General features: G+C 51.5%; 1 protein-coding gene across 1 annotated transcript in view; it reads right to left on the bottom strand.

Moving 5' to 3' along the window:
• Positions 1-6,172: 6,172 nt before the first annotated feature.
• Positions 6,173-21,326, bottom strand: part of LOC122364637 (obscurin-like protein 1) — a 46,441-nt gene continuing 31,287 nt past the window's right edge. The window contains exons 3-6 of the mRNA XM_043335221.1: positions 17,411-17,615; positions 15,700-15,834; positions 13,454-13,621; positions 6,173-7,948 (exon numbers count right to left, since the gene is read on the bottom strand). Of these exons, the coding sequence (XP_043191156.1) occupies positions 7,845-7,948; positions 13,454-13,621; positions 15,700-15,834; positions 17,411-17,615 (612 nt within the window). The 3' untranslated portion in view covers positions 6,173-7,844. The remainder of the gene's footprint in view (positions 7,949-13,453; positions 13,622-15,699; positions 15,835-17,410; positions 17,616-21,326) is intronic.

Genomic DNA, 21,326 nt, shown 5'->3' with positions numbered 1-21,326 from the left:
ATGAAATTATTTCTTTGGAATTTTTAAATAGTAATATTAATTTTTAATTCAACGCAAGCTTAGTGTTGTTTACTTTTTGTTGGTTGTCTAACCCGTTCTTGAGTTATAGGCCATCAAACTCACCGTTACATACCGAAGTTAAAAAAATGTTATGCATTATAACTCAAAAAGTTTTGATCTGAGAAGTCTGATATTTTGCCAGGCGTCTTTGGGGCCTATGATTACCCCTAGGACCGATTTTCATTAAAATCTGAGAGATGAGGGTGACGGGCCTGGTACGATCTATCGTGGAATGCCCCAGCTCAGAGTACTGTGACGAAGTATGTATGTGCGCTAGACGTGCGTACGAGCGCGCGATGTCAGCCTAAGTTCAATTGCTGCCGAATTAAATATGACATCGTACACACCTTTACGGACATTGGTGAGACGAAGTTTTCAAATGGAATCATCTACTGACTCCAGAAAAGGTCATTCAAGCTTAAAGTTCTACTTGTCTGAGGCTGTCACAATTCACTTGAAACTTATCTTGGCCCGTTTAGTTTAACGCACAAAAGGTGACACTTTGGCTTCTTTAATTGAATTAAAGTGAGGGAGGGTGATGGCCAACTCAGCTGAAGTGCCCTGAGGTCAACTAAAAGTACCGTCCAGGGTCAGCTGTAGTGTCCGGGTTCAGTTAGTTATAGTGTCCCGGTCAGCTGTATGTAGTGTCCGCACGTCGGTCAGCTGTAGTGCCGGGTCAGAGTGGTGTCGGCTATAGTGTCTGGGGTCAGCTGTAGCGACCGAGGTCAGCTGTGGAGTGTGCAGGCCTCCGGGGTCAGCCATGGCTGCAGTGCCTGGGGTCAGTTATATAGTACCTGCAGATCAGTGGGTCGGCTGTAGTGTCCGGGGTCAACTTGAGTGTCCACTCCCCAGGGTCAGATGTGTCCCAGGTCAGCTGTAGTGCCTGTGTCAACTGTAATGCCTGTGTCAGCTGTATGTAGTGACCGGGGTTAATTGTAGTGCCTGGATCAGCTCTAGTGCCTGGGTCAGCTGTATAGGTGTCCGTGGCCAATAGTGGTGTCCGAGCTCAGCTGTAGCGTCCGGAATGAGCTATAATGGCCAGGATCAGTATAATGCTCAGGATAAGCTATAGTGTCCCGGTCAGCTGTGGGACAAAGGATTAGCTATAGTGCCCGGGTCAGCTGTAGTGTCGGGTCTCAGCTGTAGCGTCCGGGGTCAGCTGTAGTGTCGGGGGTTAGCTACAATGTCCCGGTTAGCTGTAGCACCCAGGATCAACTGTAGTGTCCGGGTCAGCTGTAGAGTCAGGGTGAGATGCAAGTGTCCGGGCCAGCTGTAGTGTCCGGGGTCAGCTATAGCGTCCCCGGTCATCTGTAGTGTCCCGGCCAGCCGCTGTGCCGCCGCCGGACGGTCGGTCGATCCCGCTGTCCGCCCACGATCCGTCTCGTTGAGGCGGTCACCGCCGACTGCCGTGCCGCCGGGGGCTATCGAATCTGGAGGCTCCGTCAGCGAGTCGGCCGCCTCCGTGACAACGAGCCCTCCACGGCCGCCGCGGTCAGGGTCAGAGGTCAAGGTCAATGACCCAACCTCCCTCGGTGGTCAGCTCAGGTGCACCGTAAGGCACTGTCAGATAATCCCCCTGTCCGACCGAGCCGCTGAGATCACCGGCTCAATGAACACCACTCTGAGGACGCGCACGCCGCACACGGCTGGCGGAGCCTCGTTACTGAGCGGCAGCCTGAGGCTGGATGTAGCGAGACGGCTCAGCAGCGGCGGGACATGGCTGACGGGCATGGATTGTCGTCCGGACGAGATGAATTGCGGTCGAGGCCGAAACAAAACTGAGGCGGCACACATTGAGACAGAATTGAGAATGGGTTACAGCGTCAGCTATGCTGGGACGGTTTTGAGACTGCACTATAGCCGACTGAGACGAGATTGAAATGATATTGAGCGAACACTTACAAGGTAGAAAGGAGACACTGCTACCTGTTTTATTTTGTTTGTTTGTTTTGTTGGACTAGGCCCTTCAGGGGCGGATCCAGGAAAACTCCAAGGGGAGGGTCATGAATCGAAGTGGTGCCCCTACCTATACCCAAAATTAAAAACTCAACGGATTTCGTCCACTTCATTTTGGTGGTGCCCCCATTTTCAGTTTTTTATTTTTATTTTTTATTTTTAGTCAGTATCTTACCTCTTAGCCACAACCACATTTACCAATTGTAAGCAAGTATATATGAATGTGCTATGTGTATATATGTTGTGGACGCTGAGTAATGAGTACTTACCAGGAACGTTATCAGGTAAGCAAATCGTTGTCAGTCCGACGAACTTGACCCTGGCGTCTAAAGGGTCTGTCCTTGACACTTCAGGCTTGTCAGGGGCACCAAAGTCCTTCCAGGGACACCACAAACCTGTCAGGGGCACCTACGGCCTTGTAGGGGCGCCACAGGCCCGCCAGGGGCACCACAGGCCTGCCAGGAAGCAGGGGCACCACAGGTCTAGCAAGTATACACCACAGGCCTGTCAGGGGCACAACGGGCCTGTTGGGCCCATGAGCACCCCTAGGGGCAGGGGCACCACAGTCCTTCCAGGGGCACCGCAGGCCTGTGAGGGGCACCAGCGGCCTAGCAGGGGCACCAGTCAACACAGGCCTGCCAGGGGCACCACAGACCTGCCAGGGGCACCAGAGGCCTGCCAGGAGCACCACCGACCTCGCAGGGGTAACTTGGGCCTGTCAGGGCCCAGGGGCACCACGGGCCTGTCGAGAGGCACTTCAGGCTTTTCAGCAGTGGTCGATAAAACTTCCAACGTGCCAACGCTCGTTGGAGCAAGATATTAGCAATACTTGGAAGAGCTGGAGACAGTCCGCCCGTCTACATGGATGCTTCCTTACGCCTAAAGTACAGCATTGACTTATGACTTACTAATCGTCCGGTGCTGTTATCGGCTGCTCGGTACCGCGTGTATGTTCCCTCATTCACTCCTGGTCACCCTTCGGTCACCCCTCGCTGGGTCGGGCCAGTCGGCTATTTTTATCCTCTTTCCGGCTAGGCCACCGCCCGCTGAGCTCCCGCCGTGCCGCGCCGTCTGCGAGGGACCTGACCCTTCTGCCGGCAGAGGTTTCTCCAGGTGTCTCCAAGGAGCCATCGTAGCGCTAAGGGTGTGCTCCGCATACAGATACATTGATTTTCGCCCTTACTAGCAGGGCCGCTGGCACGCGTTGGCAGCGCCCTGCGGGCATTTTTTCGCTTAGGGTCATTTTGTGGTGAGGAGGACCAGAAAATCACCCTTCCAACTTTCTCCAGGCCTGGGTGGTTTATCGAGCGCGCCTGAAAACGCACAGTGGACCGAAATCACACTTCGATTGCGTTACTTCGTATTAGGTAATACGATAAAAAGTCCGCTCTTTTGTCAATCAATAAGGACAAGTGCGTTAAAGCACACATATAAACTTTTAAATTAAAAGCTTTAAAATGCTAAATTTCAACATCTCTAAGCTGATGATAATCGTTAGTTGTTTCAGACTTTGGCGCGAAAACGTAGGCATTCAGATCCACCGTGCGACCGGTCACCGTACGCAGTAGTGTGATGGTGTGAGTTGGGGAATCAAGGCCGTATGGGGAGAAGGTGAGGAGATACCGGTGTGCCGACGCGGCGGATGGCAGTGAATTTTCAGGATAGGTAGCAAAAGGCTCATTCCCAGACGTGCCAAATTTTGCGGCGCTACGCGACGCCAACTTTTACGCTATTCGCGAAAAAAACTTAGGGAGGCTGCCCCCCCCCCCCCGCCAGGCGAGGGCTAAGTTGGAGACAGTGATGGGACTAAGATGTTCGTTGGAGCAACTCCAAGCATTTTATCGACCTCTGCTTTTCAGGGGCACCATAGTCCTCTCAGGGCGCAGGGGTAGCAGGGGCACCAGAGGCCTGCCAGGGGCACTACAGGCCTAGCAAGGGCACCACTGGTCTATCAGGGGCACCACGAGCCTGTCATAGCCAGGCATCTCAGGCTTGTCAAGGCCCAGCGGCACCACAGGTCTGTGAGGGGCACCAGCGACCTAGCAGGGGCACCAGTCAACACAGGTCTGCCAGGGGCGCCACAGACCTGCCAGGGGCACCACAGACCTGCCAGGGGCACCAGAGGCCTGCCAGGGGCACCACCGGCCTCGCAGGGGCACCTTGGGCCTGTCAGGGGCACGACGGGCCTGCCGAGGGGCACTTCAGACTTTTCAGGGGCACCAGTCCTCTCCGGGCGCAGGGGCACCAGAGGCCTGCCAGGGGCACCAGCGGCCTAGCAAGGGCACCAGAGGCCTGCCAGGGGCACCAGCGGCCTAGCAAGGGCACCAGAGGCCTGCCAGGGGCACCACAGGCCTAACAAGGGCACCACGGGCCTGTCAGGGGCACCTCAGGCTTGTCAGGGCCCAGGGACACCACAGTCCTTCCAAGGGCACCGCAAGCCTGTCAGGGGCACCAGAGGCCTGCCAGGGGCACCACAGGCCTAGCAAGGGCACCTCTGGCCTGTCAGGGGCACCTCAGGCTTGTCAGGGCCCAGGGGCACCACAGTCCTTCCAGGGGCATTACAAGCCTGTCAGGGGCACCAGAGGCCTAGCAAGGGCACCACAGGCCTGCCATGGACACCACAGGCCTGCCAGGGGCACCACCGGCCTTGCAGGGGCGCCTCAGGCCTGTCAGGGGCACCACGTGCCTGCCGGGGACACTTCAGGCTTGTCAGGGGCGTTACAGTCCTGTCAGGGCCCAGGGGCACCAGGCCCGTGGTGTCCCTGCTAGGCCTGTGGTGCCCCTGGCGGTCCTGTGGTGCCCCTGTCAGGACTGTGATACCCCTGATAGGCCGGTGGTGCCCCTGGAAGGTCTTTGGGCCCCCGGGCCTCAAGGGGGGGGCCATGACCCATGTGACCCCCCCTTGGATCCGCCCCTGAGGCCCTTTCGGTCTGACAAGACCATTGCAGAGCCGGAAGGATGATAGGAATTAGGGGGAGACATTGGTCTGGGCAGGCACCCTAGTGAGTCGCCGGGGTTGAGCCCGTCCAGAGGACAGGCCACCCAGCCCCAATGCACTCACTGCACCCGGCTACGGGGTGCGCTCCCTCAGGAGCAGCGGTGCCGCTCCAAGGGAGCAGCCCGCATGAGATAAAGTTGCCTGCCCAGCCCGGAGGGGGGTTGCGGCGTGGAGGAGAAGGATTTCAGCATCCTGAGGATAGAAGCACGGAACGGTGACCTGTTTTATTGAGAAAGTGCCAAGTCAATAAAAGATGGCAATGAGTTTATATCAAATTTCAACTTTGCTGGGATAAAACTGACACTCAGAGTGGAATCTGCTGGCGGCCGGCGCTCTGCCGGCTCGTTAGCTGGCCTCGTTTGGTGACACGGCCCCCCGTTTGGTGACACGGCCCCCGGCGGCGGCACTAACGCGGCCGGAGCCGGCCGGCCGTCGTCCAACACCCGCCTCGCCAGTCGCGCTGTCAGGATTAAAAATGGAGCGCAGCCCCGACATCATCTTCATACGTCATTAGATAGATGGCACCATTCTGAGAGCAGCCTTTTGAGGCCACGAATAGAAGCGACGCAGCTGTTGGCGCAGACGTGCTCATGGCTCTGCAGTTGTACGACTATCATTTACAATATTCGGAGGATACGATGAAATATTGCTTATCATTCGAGCGGCTGTGTGTGAGATTTGGATTTATTCTACGTTGGTAACGCGTATGGTCGGACTTTCGCCAGAGTTCCAGATTTCGAGGAATCCATAATTTAAGCTTGCATTGAATTCTAAAAGCTGGGTTACAAGTTATGGATCTTCAGGATTCGGTGTATGAAATTCTGATCTTCTCTGAATTTTTAGATAAAGCTGATCAGCAAATAGTTCAAGAAAAATACATAGGTGCAGTACCATAGAACATATTTTCGGTCTTAAAAAATGCACCCCATTGAACATTTTAAAGCACAATTAATCATCCCACGTTTTACATTACCTCATCTCATGGAAAAAGTCGTAAAATAACCAATGTTTGGAAGAGAGAGAGCGAGAGAGAGAGAGAGAGAGAGAGAGAGAGAGAGAGAGAGAGAGAGAGAGAGAGAGAGAGAGAGAGAGAGAGAGAGAGAGAGAGAGAGAGAGAGAAAGTGTCGATATTGAATTGCCTGATTTGTTTCCATAACATTATTTGCAAAAGGTTTATTTTCAATGCAAACACGACAGTCATGATGTTGCACTTCGACAGTTCACTCGAAGCAGCACATTTTTAGCGACATGCTCAGTTACTCACACTCATAGAGCTGCTCATACATGATAGCCTAAGGAAAACACTGCCCCCAATACCGGTCATGCAGCTCACAGAGGGCACTGATCCCTATAATGGTTGGGTCAATGATCCTATAATGGTGTGTAGCATGTTCTCCAAAGGTAAATGTCCACGACGGTTGTCGCATCCAAGCATTGCTCTTTTCGCACCTCTCCTCTGCTTATGACATGACGTCACTGAAACGTTCGCCTAAATCTAGCCCGCAATGAAAGCGAAACGGTAAAAAATGCGGGGGCATTGCTGACTAGCATCAACGAACATTTCACATCGGTGACATAAATAAGTGAAAAAAGCTTTAAAAAATGTCAGGCAAGATCTTCTCATAATTGATTAACGACCAGAGGCGGCAAATATAAAATGCCTAGCATATTCCTAAGATGAAAGTATGAGGGCAGCAAAGACCTTTCGTTAATCGTTACCTTACAATCTCTTAAAATCGTTCATCGTTAATTTTTGTCATTCGTTAAATAGTTAGTAAGTGCGAAAAACGAATATGCAAAAATGTGTCTAACTCTTACTTACTAATGATTTAACGACTAGCGATTAACGATTAACGATTTTGCGACGATTGTAAAGATAACAATTAACGAATACTCCGAAGATGTTGTAGTTAAGTATGTAAATATGATGCCCAGTTGATATAACAGGTTGGTATTAGTTAAAATAGGATAATAACTTCATAAATGACAAACTTCAGTACAGAAACGTCTTCGACTTTGGCACCACTTACAGACGTCATTGAACCATTTGTGTTCAAAAACATCCAAGCATGAGTACCCCATCAACATTGCTGATCATCAACAACAGATCACCTGAAAAACTGTGATCGAGAGCACACACGGCCTTCCATAATGGCTGTCTCATCGGGTAGCCGAGCAGACTCTACAACAAACAGCGGCCTGCGAACCCGCTACCTCATCAACAGGTTATGGCTCCTTACTAAGACCCCAGGACACTCAGACGCTGCTGTTGACGTGATAACACTTGGCTCACATCACAACACGGTGACAGTCACATCAAAGCTCTGACGTCACGTCATCTGACGTCACCAGAACAGAGCCGGCGGGCCCTGTGACATCACTGGGTGTGACACTGTGACACTGTGACACAAACACCGTGACACTGTGACACAAACAGTGTGACACTGTGCGGCCGGGGTCCGGGGGCGCGCGGGCGGGCCGCCGTCTGTCTGTCCAAGGACCCGGCACCGCTCAACTTCCGCCACTCGATGGAAGCGGCACGCCCACTCGGCATGTCACAAGGTATCCTGCAGCGGCGCGGCCGCCGCGGCCAGCTCGACGCCTGTTTTGGCTCCCATTGCCGGCGAGGTATGTCGCCAAGTTCACTCGGTCACCGGGCACACTCCGAAGTTCTCAGCCGAGAAGCACTTGCTGCGACACCCCCTCCCTCCCTCCTGGGGAGCGTCAAGTAGTCCAGGGCTGAGCCCGGCGGCCGCCGCTCAGTTCCGCCGGGTGTCACTGAGTTCCGCACACCTCCGACCGGCCAGGGGTAGGCTGATGTGAATGGTTATCATCTGACGCAGACGGCAGTCGTCATCAGCAGGGCTGACGTCAGTAGGACCGCTGAGCGCGCCGGACTCGCAGAGCCGTGCTGCATGGCCGCCGGGTGTTCTCCTGCCGCAGGACACGCAGGCAGAGGTCAGGGTGAGCTCAGGTCTGAGGTCAGGGCACAAAGGTCAGAGGTCAGGGTGCTTGAGGTCAGAGGTCAAGGTGCTTCAGGTCGGAGGTCAGGCTGGCTCAGGTCAGAGGTCGTGTGGACCAGTAGCGGCGGAACATCTTCAATTAAGGGGGGTGGGGGCACCGCCGACTTTTGGTCCCATTCTTTCCATGCAACGCCCATAGGGCTAATGTTAACCCGCGCACCGACGGGGGTCTGCGCCAACTTCGCACCGACGGGGGGGGGGGGGCGGATGACCGCCCCCCCTGAGATGTCGCTATCTTGCTTCGAGAACGAAGCAAGATAGCGACAAGCGGTAAACGGCATCGGATACGCACGGCCAAGATCTACAATTTTTACAAAGGTCATTTTCAGGTCAGGTCAAAGATGACGTCACAGGGGTCGAAAAAGTCAAAATGGCGGCGCTAGATATGGAGAGAGTTTTTCTCGAATAACTTTCGAATTAGTCAAGATATGAACAAACTAAGGGCATCATCGTGATCCTCTCGTCAATCCGCATCGAATGATATATATGTTGACCTCGAAAGGTCAAGGTCAAAGGTTGACCTCAGGTCACGTGACCTCGAGGTCATCATGTATATCATTCGATGCGTCTTGACGAGCTGAACACAATGAGACCATCCACGCGGCTGTATCTTGTTCCTGTACGGAGTTATTGGCCAAAAACCTTTGGTGACCTTTGATGACGTCACATGACCTCACAGCTGCCCAACAGCAAAACAGACCTCAAAGTAGTGAAGGTTGATCGTATATGAAGTCATGTTAAGTATATGGGGCCATTCCGACCCGTTTTAGTGGTAAAAACAGGGAGTTGATTTTTCCCCCATTGACTTATAATGGGGAGGTCGCGAAATTGACCTGACCTTAGGTCACCGATATCAAAATTCCGAGATATACAAATTGTAGCTACTAATGACCTAATAATATCCTACGACTTTCAAAGGCCTCCGACATCTACTGTAGCTGTGGCACGGTGACAAAGTTGCAAAAAAGTGACTTGAGGTTGGGTCATTCAAAGTGACCTGGTGACCTGACCTTAAAAGGTAGGAAGTTCAAACTTGCACACCATGTGTAAAATTAATGAGGTTATAGTCATACCAAATTTCGCGGCGGTAGCGCCGCGGTTTTCCCGCTATTCGCGAAAAACCTCAGGGGGGGCGGATATCCGCCTCCCCCGTCGGTGCGCGGGTTAAAATGTCAAAATCAAGCGGGCACGGTGCCCCGGTGCCCCCTCGTTCCGCCGCCTATGATGTGGACTAATGTAAGAACCAAGTAAGATCTCTCGGTTTTCGGGTCAGATGTCAACTCAGGCTTCAGGGCCATACTGCGAGGACAAACATCGAGGCATATTTCAAGGAAAGCGTTAGTTTAGGTCAGTGGTCGGCAGGTCATCCGGGGTCGTGCCCCCTTTTTGGGCGCCAGGCGGAGCCATTACCCCCACCTACCAGACCCCATTGCTGACACAACCAAGTTTACTCAAATTCCATACCGTCCTGGAACTCTTTGGGTATTTGTGCATTTCCAATGCATCAAATTTAAAACATGACACTTCCTCCACAAAACATTTAATACCTATATCCCAGTAGCGGCGGAACACCTTCAATTAAGGGGGAGGGGGGGGGGGCACTGCCGACTTTTGGTCCCATTCTTTCCATGCAACGCCCATAGGGCTAATGTTAGAATGCAAAAACCAAAGGGTGCACGGTGCCCCGGTGCCCTCCCCGTTCCGCCGCCTATAGCTATATCCCATTTAACCCTTGTACTTACGTATAGGGGCGGCGGGTGGTTTTTCGTTAAAAGCTCACGTAAAAGGCATTGGATCACCACCAAATTGTACCCTCGAGCCCATCATTTTTTTTTTATTAGCCCGGAAAATATCATGACCTGAGACCAGTTTTACCAACAGAAAAATAACCGCCTGCCGGAATTTTTGCCTCAAGACCGCTTCACATACGGAGCGTAAACGCGATGGGTTCGTAAGCGGATAGGGCTTTACCTTTTACGCTCCATATGTGAAACGATTTTTAAGGCAAAAATTCCGGCAGGCGGCTATTTTTCTGTTGGTAAAACTGGCCTCTGAGTCTGGACCCATAATGACCGTTGGCTTATGAGCTTTTTCTGGAGATCATCTTGAGCCATAAAATCTCACTTCAAGAAGTTATAGCGGGTCCAGATTTTCTCGACACTTGTCATTGCCCTCTTGAAAGTGAGACGGAATGACCAAGGACCTTAAAAATGGGCAGCAGCGGCTTCCTATTGTCACGGGTAGCACGCTCGTCTTTTTTATGCACAGCTCCATATCAGAGTCCGAGAGGCCGCGGGGGTCCGATCGACTCCTCCCCCTTACGTTAGCGCGGCTGTTGAAACGCTAACAGACGGGCGACGGTTAAAAGTTGCAGCTGCTTTTGTACGACTGTACGGAGGGGTGAGATGGTGAGGCGAGCAGGTACGTGAAAATTGGTATCTAATCAATGTGTGGTTGATTCTTCGGTTCTGTGCCTTTGGCCTGGGCTAATCTTTGAACCCTGGGATGCAACAGTCACGATGGCTCCATCACTGGAGCTACAAACTCTAAAAAGATAGGCTTTCTCAGAATCCCTCATTACCCCCACCGAAAGGGCTCCATTACCCCCAAAGGGGGCATGCCCCACCATTTGCCGACCCCTGGTTTAGGTGATACTGATGGTATACTCGTAAATAAGACAAAAACAAACCAGCTCCATGTAACCATCTCCTTCAGGTCAAAACGATTTTTTCACTGGATCTTTACCCAAAGGCCGTTCAATATTTCTTAGCATGGCTGTCAGCAAAAGTGGACCAAGCCGTTGGCTGCAGACGAGAGATATCCACCGTTCTGGGAAAGGGCACGAATAATAAAGGCATTTGTCAGAAGTCATCCGGTTTTATTGGCTACAAATTTATTGCCGCCCAAATCAGAGATGTATCCGCATTGAAATTAGGTTGGCTAGGATGCTTCAAATAAATTGTAGCATATTTGGATGAAGGATTTTCAGAGAATATTAACAGCTACTTACACAGTGAACAGTATATCTCTGAAATTTGTTTTTAGTCTGGGCTTCGCGAGCAGCGGCGGCATTATTAAATGGACGGCGCGCGATCCCTGTAGTCTGTAGGCCTGAAACTCGGACACTTTATCTTCATCTCAGAAACGATATTAAAACGTCCGCTGTTCCAAACTCTAACCGGTGCACCTCAGCTGGGTTTCTTCCATGCATCCTCGGGCCGGTCACTCAATAAAAGACACGTAATACATATTTATACCCCTAAGCTTAAGCTCCATTAAACAGAAAATAGCCACTCCATTGCATCCACCGTCGAGCCGCGATATGGCCGGAGAGCGACGGTCGGGACGGCGGTCATCTGACATCAGCCGGCCGCTGGGTCCAATCCCCGCCCGGCCATCCTCCTAACGGGTTGCCAGCTCCGCTTTTCATGTTCACTGCCAGTCAAAGTACGTGATCAATACAAGTTGGTACTGGCGTCAGGGCCTGGTAAGCCGGCTGGTGAGGCTCCCAGGCCGGAACGACGGCGAGTTTTGTCCTCAGCAGCAGCTCCAGCCCGGTCCACAGACCAACTTATAGTCGCCAGATGCAGGCAAACTTGGGTCGGTGACGCCGGTGCTTTATCACGAACGAAATCGGTGGCAAAGTCGAGTTTGGTGGAGATTAACAATGTGTTGGGCTCAACACCGTCGAGCAGTTTCCGTGATAACCGCGCGGCTCTGTCGGGTGGCGGGGACGTGCGCAGGCCCGCGGGGGCGGCCGGGGGCGGCCGGAAGGAGCCCGTCCCCGTGCCGCCGGGCAGATGAGCGGCGCTGGTCACGGCGTGCTGATGTCCTGAATGCGGCCGCTCAGATACACGAGTGGGAGCGAGCCGCCCGTTTAGCCGTCATGAATCACACTAATGGCCCGGCTATGCTCGAAATTAGAGCTCGCCGCCGCCGCTTCTGTCGTTCTCGCAGAGAGTCTCACCGAAATGGCCCCGGTCTGACAGAGTGGTGCTCGTTTTCTTCCGTGCGGTAAAACCTGGTGCCCGGAAAGGATGGAGGAGACGGTGTGCGTGTGCGGAAGCACGGACCGTGCGGGGAGCGCGGCGTCGAGGAGCCGCCCAAAATCGCACTATCAACAAGGACTTACCGATACATGGGAACTCATAAACAATCTATTGAGCTTCTGGGAAGCGTAGGTAATCGCGTCTAGTTTCAGGGAGCCCCAAGGGACGATGGGGAACCCCATCTGTTTGAAGGAAGCCGTAGAAAATATAAAAAGAATATAAACTTAGAGTGCCAGAGAGAGCATTGCATCTTGACGTTATAAGACGGCTGGCTTTATGCACGGCTAGCACCTCACGGAACTGTGCATATAGGGCAAATATAGGGACACAGACAGAAGGTGAATGGGAGCGATGCACTTGCACACATGCATATGGCCTATAGGAGCGGTGTAGACTGCGGAACGACATACAGCGCAGCAGGGGCGCTTTAGAAGCAAGGCGAAAGCAACAGTTGAGCGCCGTGCGAGCGACAGCTGAGGGGCGTGTGAGCGACAGCTGAGCGACAGTTGAGCGACAGCGGAGCGGCGTGTGAGCGACAGTTAAGCGTGGTCCGAGCGATAGGAGAGCGACAGTGGAGCGGCGTGCGCGCGGTCGCGGACCTCCGACCGATCGTCCGTTCAGATTGCCGTCTCCTCCAGAGACCACCGGGCGAGAGCGTCATTTATTTCGGCCGCTCGGAGAAATAATGCGTACTGCGCTCCGGCCGCCTCACCTAATTGACACCGCTCCGATTTCTCTGCGTCAAATTACTTTCGGAGCACGTTTTATTTCCGCTGAGTGAGACGTACCGCTCTCGTTTGGAGTTTGAAAGGATCGTAACGCATTTCTCCAAACTGAGCTTCAGGCCTTTAATAATGATTCTGATATAAATGTACTGAACGATATCGAATGGCACTGTTTTAAATGGCTTATATAATTGTCGTAATCATAAACAGACTCAAGTGTGTAGCTTTTCGGAAAGGAAACTGTATGGTTTGGCAACAATGAATAAGGGCAAATGGTGAGTATTGCGTTCGAATTGGAACTTAAATTTTGAAGCCTCAATTTTAATTTAAGTCGGTTAAAATGTAACCATCATAGCTTCATGGTTCATTGATTCTTCAAGAGCCATACCATTCTTAAAACGCTCAAAAACGTCCCAGGCCTGTACTCAGCTCCTCGTAAGTGGCGTGCCCCATATAAGCTATATTGACACGTACATACACCTGCACCTACATACCCCTACGATACACGTACATACATACATGTATGTACATATGTATCGGGTATGTACAAATGGGTATGTACGTGTATCGTAATCGCAACGTGCCACAGGATGCACCGCTATTAGAACGTGACCCACAGGTGACCTCTGACACGGCACTGACCTGTCAGCACGTGCACCATCACGTGGTCGGCCTCGGCGTCTGTGGGCTGACACGTGTACTGGCCAGAGTCGGTGAGCCCGGCCCGAGAGACGAGCAGACTGCTGGTGCGGCCAGCTGTGGTGGCCACCACCCGACCCAGACCCACTGGCTGGTCCTCCTGGGACCAGGCTGAGGACGCGGTACAAACAGTGGTCAGAGGAGGCTGAAGATACGGTACAAACAACGGTCAGAAGAGGCTGGACACACGGTACAAACATCGGCCAGAGGAGGCGGGGCACACGGTACAAATACTGATCAGAGGAGGCTAGACACACGGTGCAAACACCGGTCAGAGGGGGCGGGGCACACGGTACAAACACCGGCCAGAGGATCCGGAGTTAAAACTTATAGAGCTGACAGGACGAAGTTAGAAAATGGGGTGAAATCCTGGGCAAGCCGGCATGATGTTCGTAGATGTCATCTATTACTTATTAGTGTCGAAGAGCTCAAGAGAACTTCACGTGTCACAGTCATTCCAAGTTGCGCGTCAAGTGCCCGTGTCTGCGGCCCATAGACCTGCAGGAAACGTCTCATCTGGCTTTCAAACACCTAAGAAGTAAAGTGCTGCTCTCAGGGTTTCCCCGTCAGAAGTTTTTGTTTCGCTAAATCAGCACATATTTGAAAATGCACTATCAGTGCAGAATGTATTGGGTTTAGATGCATTTTTGCCGGATACAGTCATGACCCTATAGCAGAAGGTCCCTGCTAGCGTAGCTCAAATATGTTGTGTGCAGTTTTCGGTGAATCATTTTACTTTTGTTTCTTGCCTTATAGATTGAGGCGTATCGTCAAGGTATGCAGGACTCCCGCGCACGGTAAAAACTATCCTCCAAGGGAAACTAATTTAATTTAGCTCTATCGACTGAATTTCGGAACAGAACTTTTCTCCGCTGTGACGCAAGTAGCTGCCTCGACTGCCGATGTTATCAGCTCTGTTTACTGCCCCAGCCCCCCCCCCCCATCGCCCCCTCCCCGCCCCCCGGCTGGCAACACATATCGAGCGAGCGGGCCGAGCGCGGGAACTGGCCGCAGGCTGCGTGACACTGCAGTACACACAACGATTGACCAATAACACAGTGACGCAAGAACATGTCACAAACTAAATAACACTTTTTACACCACGCGTGGATGACGCACACATGTGAAAAATGTACGCTTTCAAGCTCCAATGCATGCGTAGTAACTACTATGAACTTACTCGTAGTAAGGTCTTATTACATTGTTGCATACATATATAGGGATAAGCAGAAAGGAAATATCGATGCACGGTGCCGTTCGTAGTATACGCAGAAGCTGCAGCTGGTAATGCCCAGGGTCTGGCGGAGCCGGGTAGCGCGGCCGGCTATTCTCATGAGAGCAATTTCCGCGTCGGTCGAGAGGTCACATCATTATGCTTGATTGGTCGGTTCCGGTGCCTTCCCATATATACGCGGTGTTGATGGTGCTATTGTGACATTGTCCGCTTCCAGAGTGTAAGCCGTTCCACGGAAAGAAACGCTTAATCCTGCTACATACAATTTGTGGCGGTACGTAAATATGTACATACATAAATGATACGCTATAAAAGGAAACATACTGAAAAGTATTAACACCTACGCATTTATTACTTTAATGGAAGATGTATTGTTGTCCATTGCTATGTTGTACAGACAGGGACAATCGACCATGTTCTATTTCAGCAAGATGTTCATTGTTCAAGAACCATGAGCTGCGCACTGCCACTGCCAGTCTCTTCCGCCTGCAGCTTCCACGGTGCTGCCCGCTAAGGCTAAGCCCCTGCACCATACGCTGGCTTCCGGCCATGGATTTGGCTGCAGGATCCCGGTGAGCCGATCTCTCGGCTCCGGCTTAGTCAAACTAGGAGTCGTGTGTTCCATCGCACTGAATGACACGGGGGATATTCTGCCGATACACAGGCCGATCCGCCCACCGGCCGGCCACGCCCGCCCCAGCCCTCACCGCGCCGGTCAGTAGCGGCGGAACACCTTCAATTTAGGGGGGGGGGGGTACTACCGACGTGTGGTCCCATTCTTTCCCTGCAACGCCCATAGAGCTAATGTTAAAATGCCAAAATCAAGGGGGCACGATGCCCCCCCCCGTTCCGCCGCCTATGCCACTGGTGTAGTGTATGACTGAGCCGATGTGCAGCCAGTACCGCCCGCCCCAGCCCTCACCGGTGTAGTGTATGATCGCGCCCCAGCCCTCACCGGTGTAGTGTATGACTGAGCCGTTGTGCAGCCAGTACAGCTGGCTGATGTTATGTGTCAGCGTGCACGACAGGCTGATGGAGCTGCCCGCCTTCACAAACAGCTCCCGGTTGCTGGCGATGTAGGCCCGAGACTCTGGAACAATGAGCGAGAGGACCGGCGGTGAGTCATAGCAGCGGTCGCGTTTTGAGTCCTATGGTGAGTCATTTCTTACGTTGAAAATTGAAGTCCGTTGGGTAGAGCAAGAAGAGTTTGGGTTTCTGTGTAAGTCACAGGTGGATAGTTAACAGGACACAGCAAAGAGTTCTGAATTCATCCACAGGCGTCCACAAAAGAGGCAGTGTCTTGTGACGAGTTTGAATGATCTGCACTGCATGGTCATTGACCATCTATCATTTTATACCCGAGTAAGTAGATAAATGGATTTTGAATTTGCTCTCAGTTGCCTGGCTGGCGTTCATAACATTTATCACTGACATGTTAAATGTGTAACTTAAGCAAAAGGATAATAGAATTAGTGATCAAGTGATCAATATCTGAAGCCATCAAATGGTATTCGAAGAGAAAGGAAACATGCGCATTTGTTTGAGTTAACGATATAATGGCTCTATACTTTATTTGATATTTTATTAAACGTCCCTGTGCCAGCACTTTTAGACAATCGACTTTCAACTTCGTACCTTGTAATAAATGTTTTGCTATAATGGACGTAGCAAAGATGGATTTGAGTTTAAATTTGGCCTTGACCAAATGATCACGTAGTCAAAAACTTGATTTCAGACACTTTAAGCCTTAAGATAGCCTTAAGTAGGCATGCTGCGTCGAGGCGGTGTGCATAATGACTGGTAATGTCACCATTTCCGGCTTAATTTTTCACTCCCAAGATAGGCACCCAACTCAGCGGGGTTGATTCTATTTTAGTGACCCTGACTGCGCTATTAAGTCGCCAAATCTATTCTCCTACACGTCCACTGGCGCTTCAGATAAGAACCAATAGTGATGGTAATACCAATGAAACGGGCCCATAAAACACTCATCTTATTAACTCCGTCGTCAGATTTGAATGCAAAGATTTAGTAACGCACACGGGTCGATCGTCACGATCGACGGCCGATCTGGCGGAGGTGCGGCGACGACCGTCGGCTTCCGGCGGGGAAATTCGCCGGAACCGCTAACGGCGCCATCGGCGGCCGGCTAACTGCCGCCGCGCAGAGAGAGGCGGGCCGCCGATAGCGCGGCCGGCCGGTCAGCGCCGCCCCCGCCCCCGCCCCCCGCCCCCGCCCGCCGCCAGCGACCCTGATTGGACGGCAAATGGGGTGTTAAAGCCGGCGACTTGTGGCGGCGACCAGGTAGAGTCGACTCCGTGTGATTTACCGGATCGCTTTTATACGAAGGGGTATAAATCAGGTCATGCTGCGTTTAATTTTCATTTTCTGTAATATACAATTTTAAATTGGAATAATTATGAGCATGCCTAAGGTGAAAGTGCAGCTGGTTGACATTTGCTAACGAATTATGGTTCCGAGGTGCTTTTATAAACCAATCATACCATCTTGCGCAGGAAGTTCCAACTAACTCATCTGAGCCCCCACACTGAACCTAACTAAATTAGCTCAATAACCGTGCTCTCTCGCATGAGCTTGATTCACGACGTTCAGCTGCTGTCGATCAAAGAGCCCCGACCATCAGGCAGATCCGGCGGCGTGCTGACCTTTGACGGTGAGCGTGAACGACTGGCTGATGCGCGGCTCGGTGCTGACTTGGCAGAGGTAGGCGCCCGAGTCGTTCACCCGCGGCGCCAGCAGCTTCAGCGTCCACGTCGTGCCCGTGTTGAACGCCACGAACCGCTTGTCCGTGGTGAAGGTGAAGAGGCCGGTGGTGAGGATGTGCAGGTCCCGCGCCCGCAGCCACGACACCTGAGGGTGGAGGGGGAGGGGTCAGAGGGCACCCTCACACCGCCTCGGGTGGGTCGCGCCGGTTCAAAGGTCGCGCTGTGCTCGGTTCGCTGAGTCCTGCAGTAGAGGTCAGACCAATACATTGTGGGTCCCACCCAATTAAATGGTCAGCCGGTGTGTTATGGCACAGATAGTGACAAAACCAATGCAGTTCAATTTCCGGCTCGATACGGGCGAAGTCAATAACAACAGCGGAACTATATGTGCGTCTTTTGCCAGGCTGAAATCAACCAATACAAACTGTATCAGATATATCTAATGTGACCAGCCTAAAACATATTGCCTTTAAACGAAATACAAACCCCTTAGCTTTGACACTAAGAAGCATGCTGATCCGGATAGTCTACGACACACTGGCGATTTGGAATCCCCCAGCTGACCATTTGCCTAAATGCATGGCATTTGTGCGGAACCGGCGCCGGCGGCCGATACCGCGATGGCCAGTTGTGGAGAATTAATGAACTCCCTGCCGCGGTCTAAGTGGGTTTGTTCGCCGCAACACGGCCCGACCAAATTTACATCGCGGCTCTGCAGTCTCCAGAAGGGGCGCGAGAACGGTCGATCTGTTCGTCAGTGATGGCACATGGAGAGCGGCCAGAGCGTAAGACGGTCCCAGAGACACGCGGAATGGGGTCGGTCACAGCCCGCCCTAGCCAGAGTTGATTGGATCTCAGAGCGCCCTAGACAGTGGACTCTGCTGATGGGGTCTCAGAGTGCCCTAGACGGGGCTCTTGGCTGCTGGGACCTCGGGCGCTCTACACCGTCTGTGCCGCAGGGCGTGATGGGGTCACACAGGTCACCTGACACCTCCCCATATCGCGGGCCCAGACGGCTCCAGCGCAAAGTAGATATCCGGATGGCCGCTGGGATATTTCACAGCTCGCTGGACCCACGACGCAAGAAGACACGTGGAAACGGGAAAACTATTTTAGTTGTCAGCTGCTTTAGCTGGTTATTCATAAACGGCCGTCTCCTCGGGGCTGGGTCGAACAATGACTACAGCCTTTCATCTGACGGCGACGAAATAATATTTGGCGCAGCCTTGAGCCTGGATGAACATTTACCGTTTCGTTTATCATCTCCTTTCAGGCTTCATAGGCGTCTATGATCTAAAATGGATAATTATCGTGCTTTAAGCTGCGTTACCCTGTTAGTCGAGGGTTTCAGTCTGAAGAGCATGTATTGAAAAAAATACAATCTCCCGATTCAACCCCCCCCCCCCGTGCCCCCCTATCCCATTTCATCCAAGTATCCCTTCATGGAGCCATAGCTGACCTCATCTCCATTGCTCTCTAGCCATCTCTTCTTTGTGTAGGAGCTGATGAGGTCCAGTGTTCTGATAAATACTTCCCTTTGTTATAGTCTTTATCACATAATGAAAACCTACCTGATATATTGCGATGTTTACTCGTCGGATAAGACGTGCCGTTGGGGTGAAATTACGAGCGTCTTTTATGAAGTCGCCGCAATTTTGTAATACCATTTCCGGCAGTTCTCAGAATACTTACGGGATGCGACTGAAATAACCGACAATTTTTTTTTCAAAATGTTTATCAACTGGGCTAGTAGTCAAAACTACACCAAACACAAGACTTCGTTGTCTTCCTTCTTCATTTAGTCAAGTTTTAACTTCGCGTTTGAGAGGAACGAGATGGCCAGTTTTCAGAAAGCATCAGACGGCATATTTATTGAGAAAAAATTATGCCGTCGTCAGACATTCAGCTTAACCCGCGCCCCACTGAGGGGGGGCTATTCATAGCCCCTCCCGTTTTTCTGCAATAACTTCTAAACCGCTTGACGTATAAACGCCAAACTTTCAGTACCTTCGGCTGCATCGATTTGACACCTTGTGTCAAAATATGAACTTCGTAGCTACCATAGGTCGGCCGGAAATGACGTCAGGGTGACGTCATGTTCGGCCGATTTCGACGCAAAACATTGAACCACGGCAATCGCCCCCAAGAGCTCAGTTGTTAAGCTAGATCCAATTTCTTTGCATGAAAGGACTCAAAATGGACTGCGCTATCAACTTCTTATCTCAGATTTTCAAAATTTCGAAAATTTCGAAACTTTTATAATTATAAAATAAAATTCAAAATTTATATTTTTATATTTTTTCAAACAGTTTTTGACTTTTCGAAAAAAAAAACGGAATAAATGTGATAGAACGCATGCTTATAACTAGCTCTAGCAAAGTTTAGCTCAATATCTTCAAAAATGGCCAAGTTATACGCAATATTGCAAAAATTCACAATTATTAATTTTTCAAATCAATTTTTCAGTACGTATTTGACATTGTACACCAATATAAATAGCACCATCGTGTTCCTGAGCTCAAACTGCATCCAATAGACACCTTTTTTTAAAGAAAATTTAACTTCAAAATTTGACCTTTTTGACCTGAAAGTGACCTGACCTAAGCTAAATTCGACTCAAAATGACCTCGAATGACACAAACGACATCAAATTCGAAATCTATGGCCTAAATGGATCATAAAACATGTGTCACGTGACCGAAGCATGATATAATATTTCCGTGACTGTGATGACCTGACCCTGACCTGAAAATCAAAATGCAAGTATGGTACCCTCAGGGTATCTAGAGCATCTGTTCATGAGTGTGTAAACCAAAAATTAGCCTGATCTGACTTGTTAGACGGCGGCCAGAGCCCAAAATGTGAACAAGCCAAAATGCTAACCAGTATAACGCCTTTTGGGGCGACTAACGGAGCGAGCGAGAGGGTGAGCCTTGCACGTGCGAAATTTCGAGGGGGTACCTCCAGCTGACTTGTGCACGGCACCCTACTAACCGGTCTCTAGCGATGTGCCAAATTTGAGCACAATCGGCCCAGCCGTTCTCGAGATCTGGAAGCGGCACCCTGCACGTGCGCACGTGCAAAATGGGTCCCAACTGACTTTTGCACGGCACCCTACTAACCGGTCCCTAGCCATGTACCAAATTTGAGCGCCATCGGTCCAGCCGTTCTCGAGATCTGGAATCGACCCCTGCACGTGCGCACGTGCAGCAGCACCCCAACTCTGGCACATGGATATGCAGTGCCTAGTGGGTGCCTACCTTCATGCCAACTTTCAGCGCAATCGGCCAAGTTGTTACCGAGATATTGCAACAATTACAAAAGTGACACCTCTTCGTTTTGCACGTGGCACGTGCATAAGGGGTCACCCACATGCATCGGGAATAGTCCAATACTTGGTAGAAGGAATGAAGCTACCCTACAAAAATTACCGCATGTAAATCGGTCAAGTGGTTGCTGAGATATAAGCGTCGCAGAAGCGTGACCACGGCCGGCCGGCCGGCCGGCCGGCCGGCCGCTCATACTCAGAAATTTCCGTTATTCTACGTAAGACTCCGCTCGCTTCGCTCGCTCCGTAATAACTTTTACTTTGACCTGACCTGTGACGTCATCGGTGGCCTCGAGGTCAATGAAATTCGGTTTTCCGGACAGTTTTTTTCCGGGGCTATCAGACGCCGTTTGAATTTTGACGACGATCGGCCCATTAGTTTCGGAGTTAGGAGGGGGCTATGGAGAGCCCCCCCCCCCTCCAGTAGGACGTGTTATACGCAGACCCCAGTGGGGCGCGGGTTAAGTGACCTCATTTTCACATGAACAGTAAAACGCAGCACATATATTTTTAGCTTGGCTTTTAAGC

The sequence above is a fragment of the Amphibalanus amphitrite genome, unplaced genomic scaffold (genome assembly GCF_019059575.1).
Source record: "Amphibalanus amphitrite isolate SeventyFive unplaced genomic scaffold, NRLGWU_Aamphi_draft 000688F_arrow, whole genome shotgun sequence".
Lineage (NCBI taxonomy): Eukaryota > Metazoa > Arthropoda > Thecostraca > Balanomorpha > Balanidae > Amphibalanus > Amphibalanus amphitrite.
Note: the sequence above shows the minus strand (reverse complement) of the source record. Positions and strands in the feature narration are given on the sequence as shown.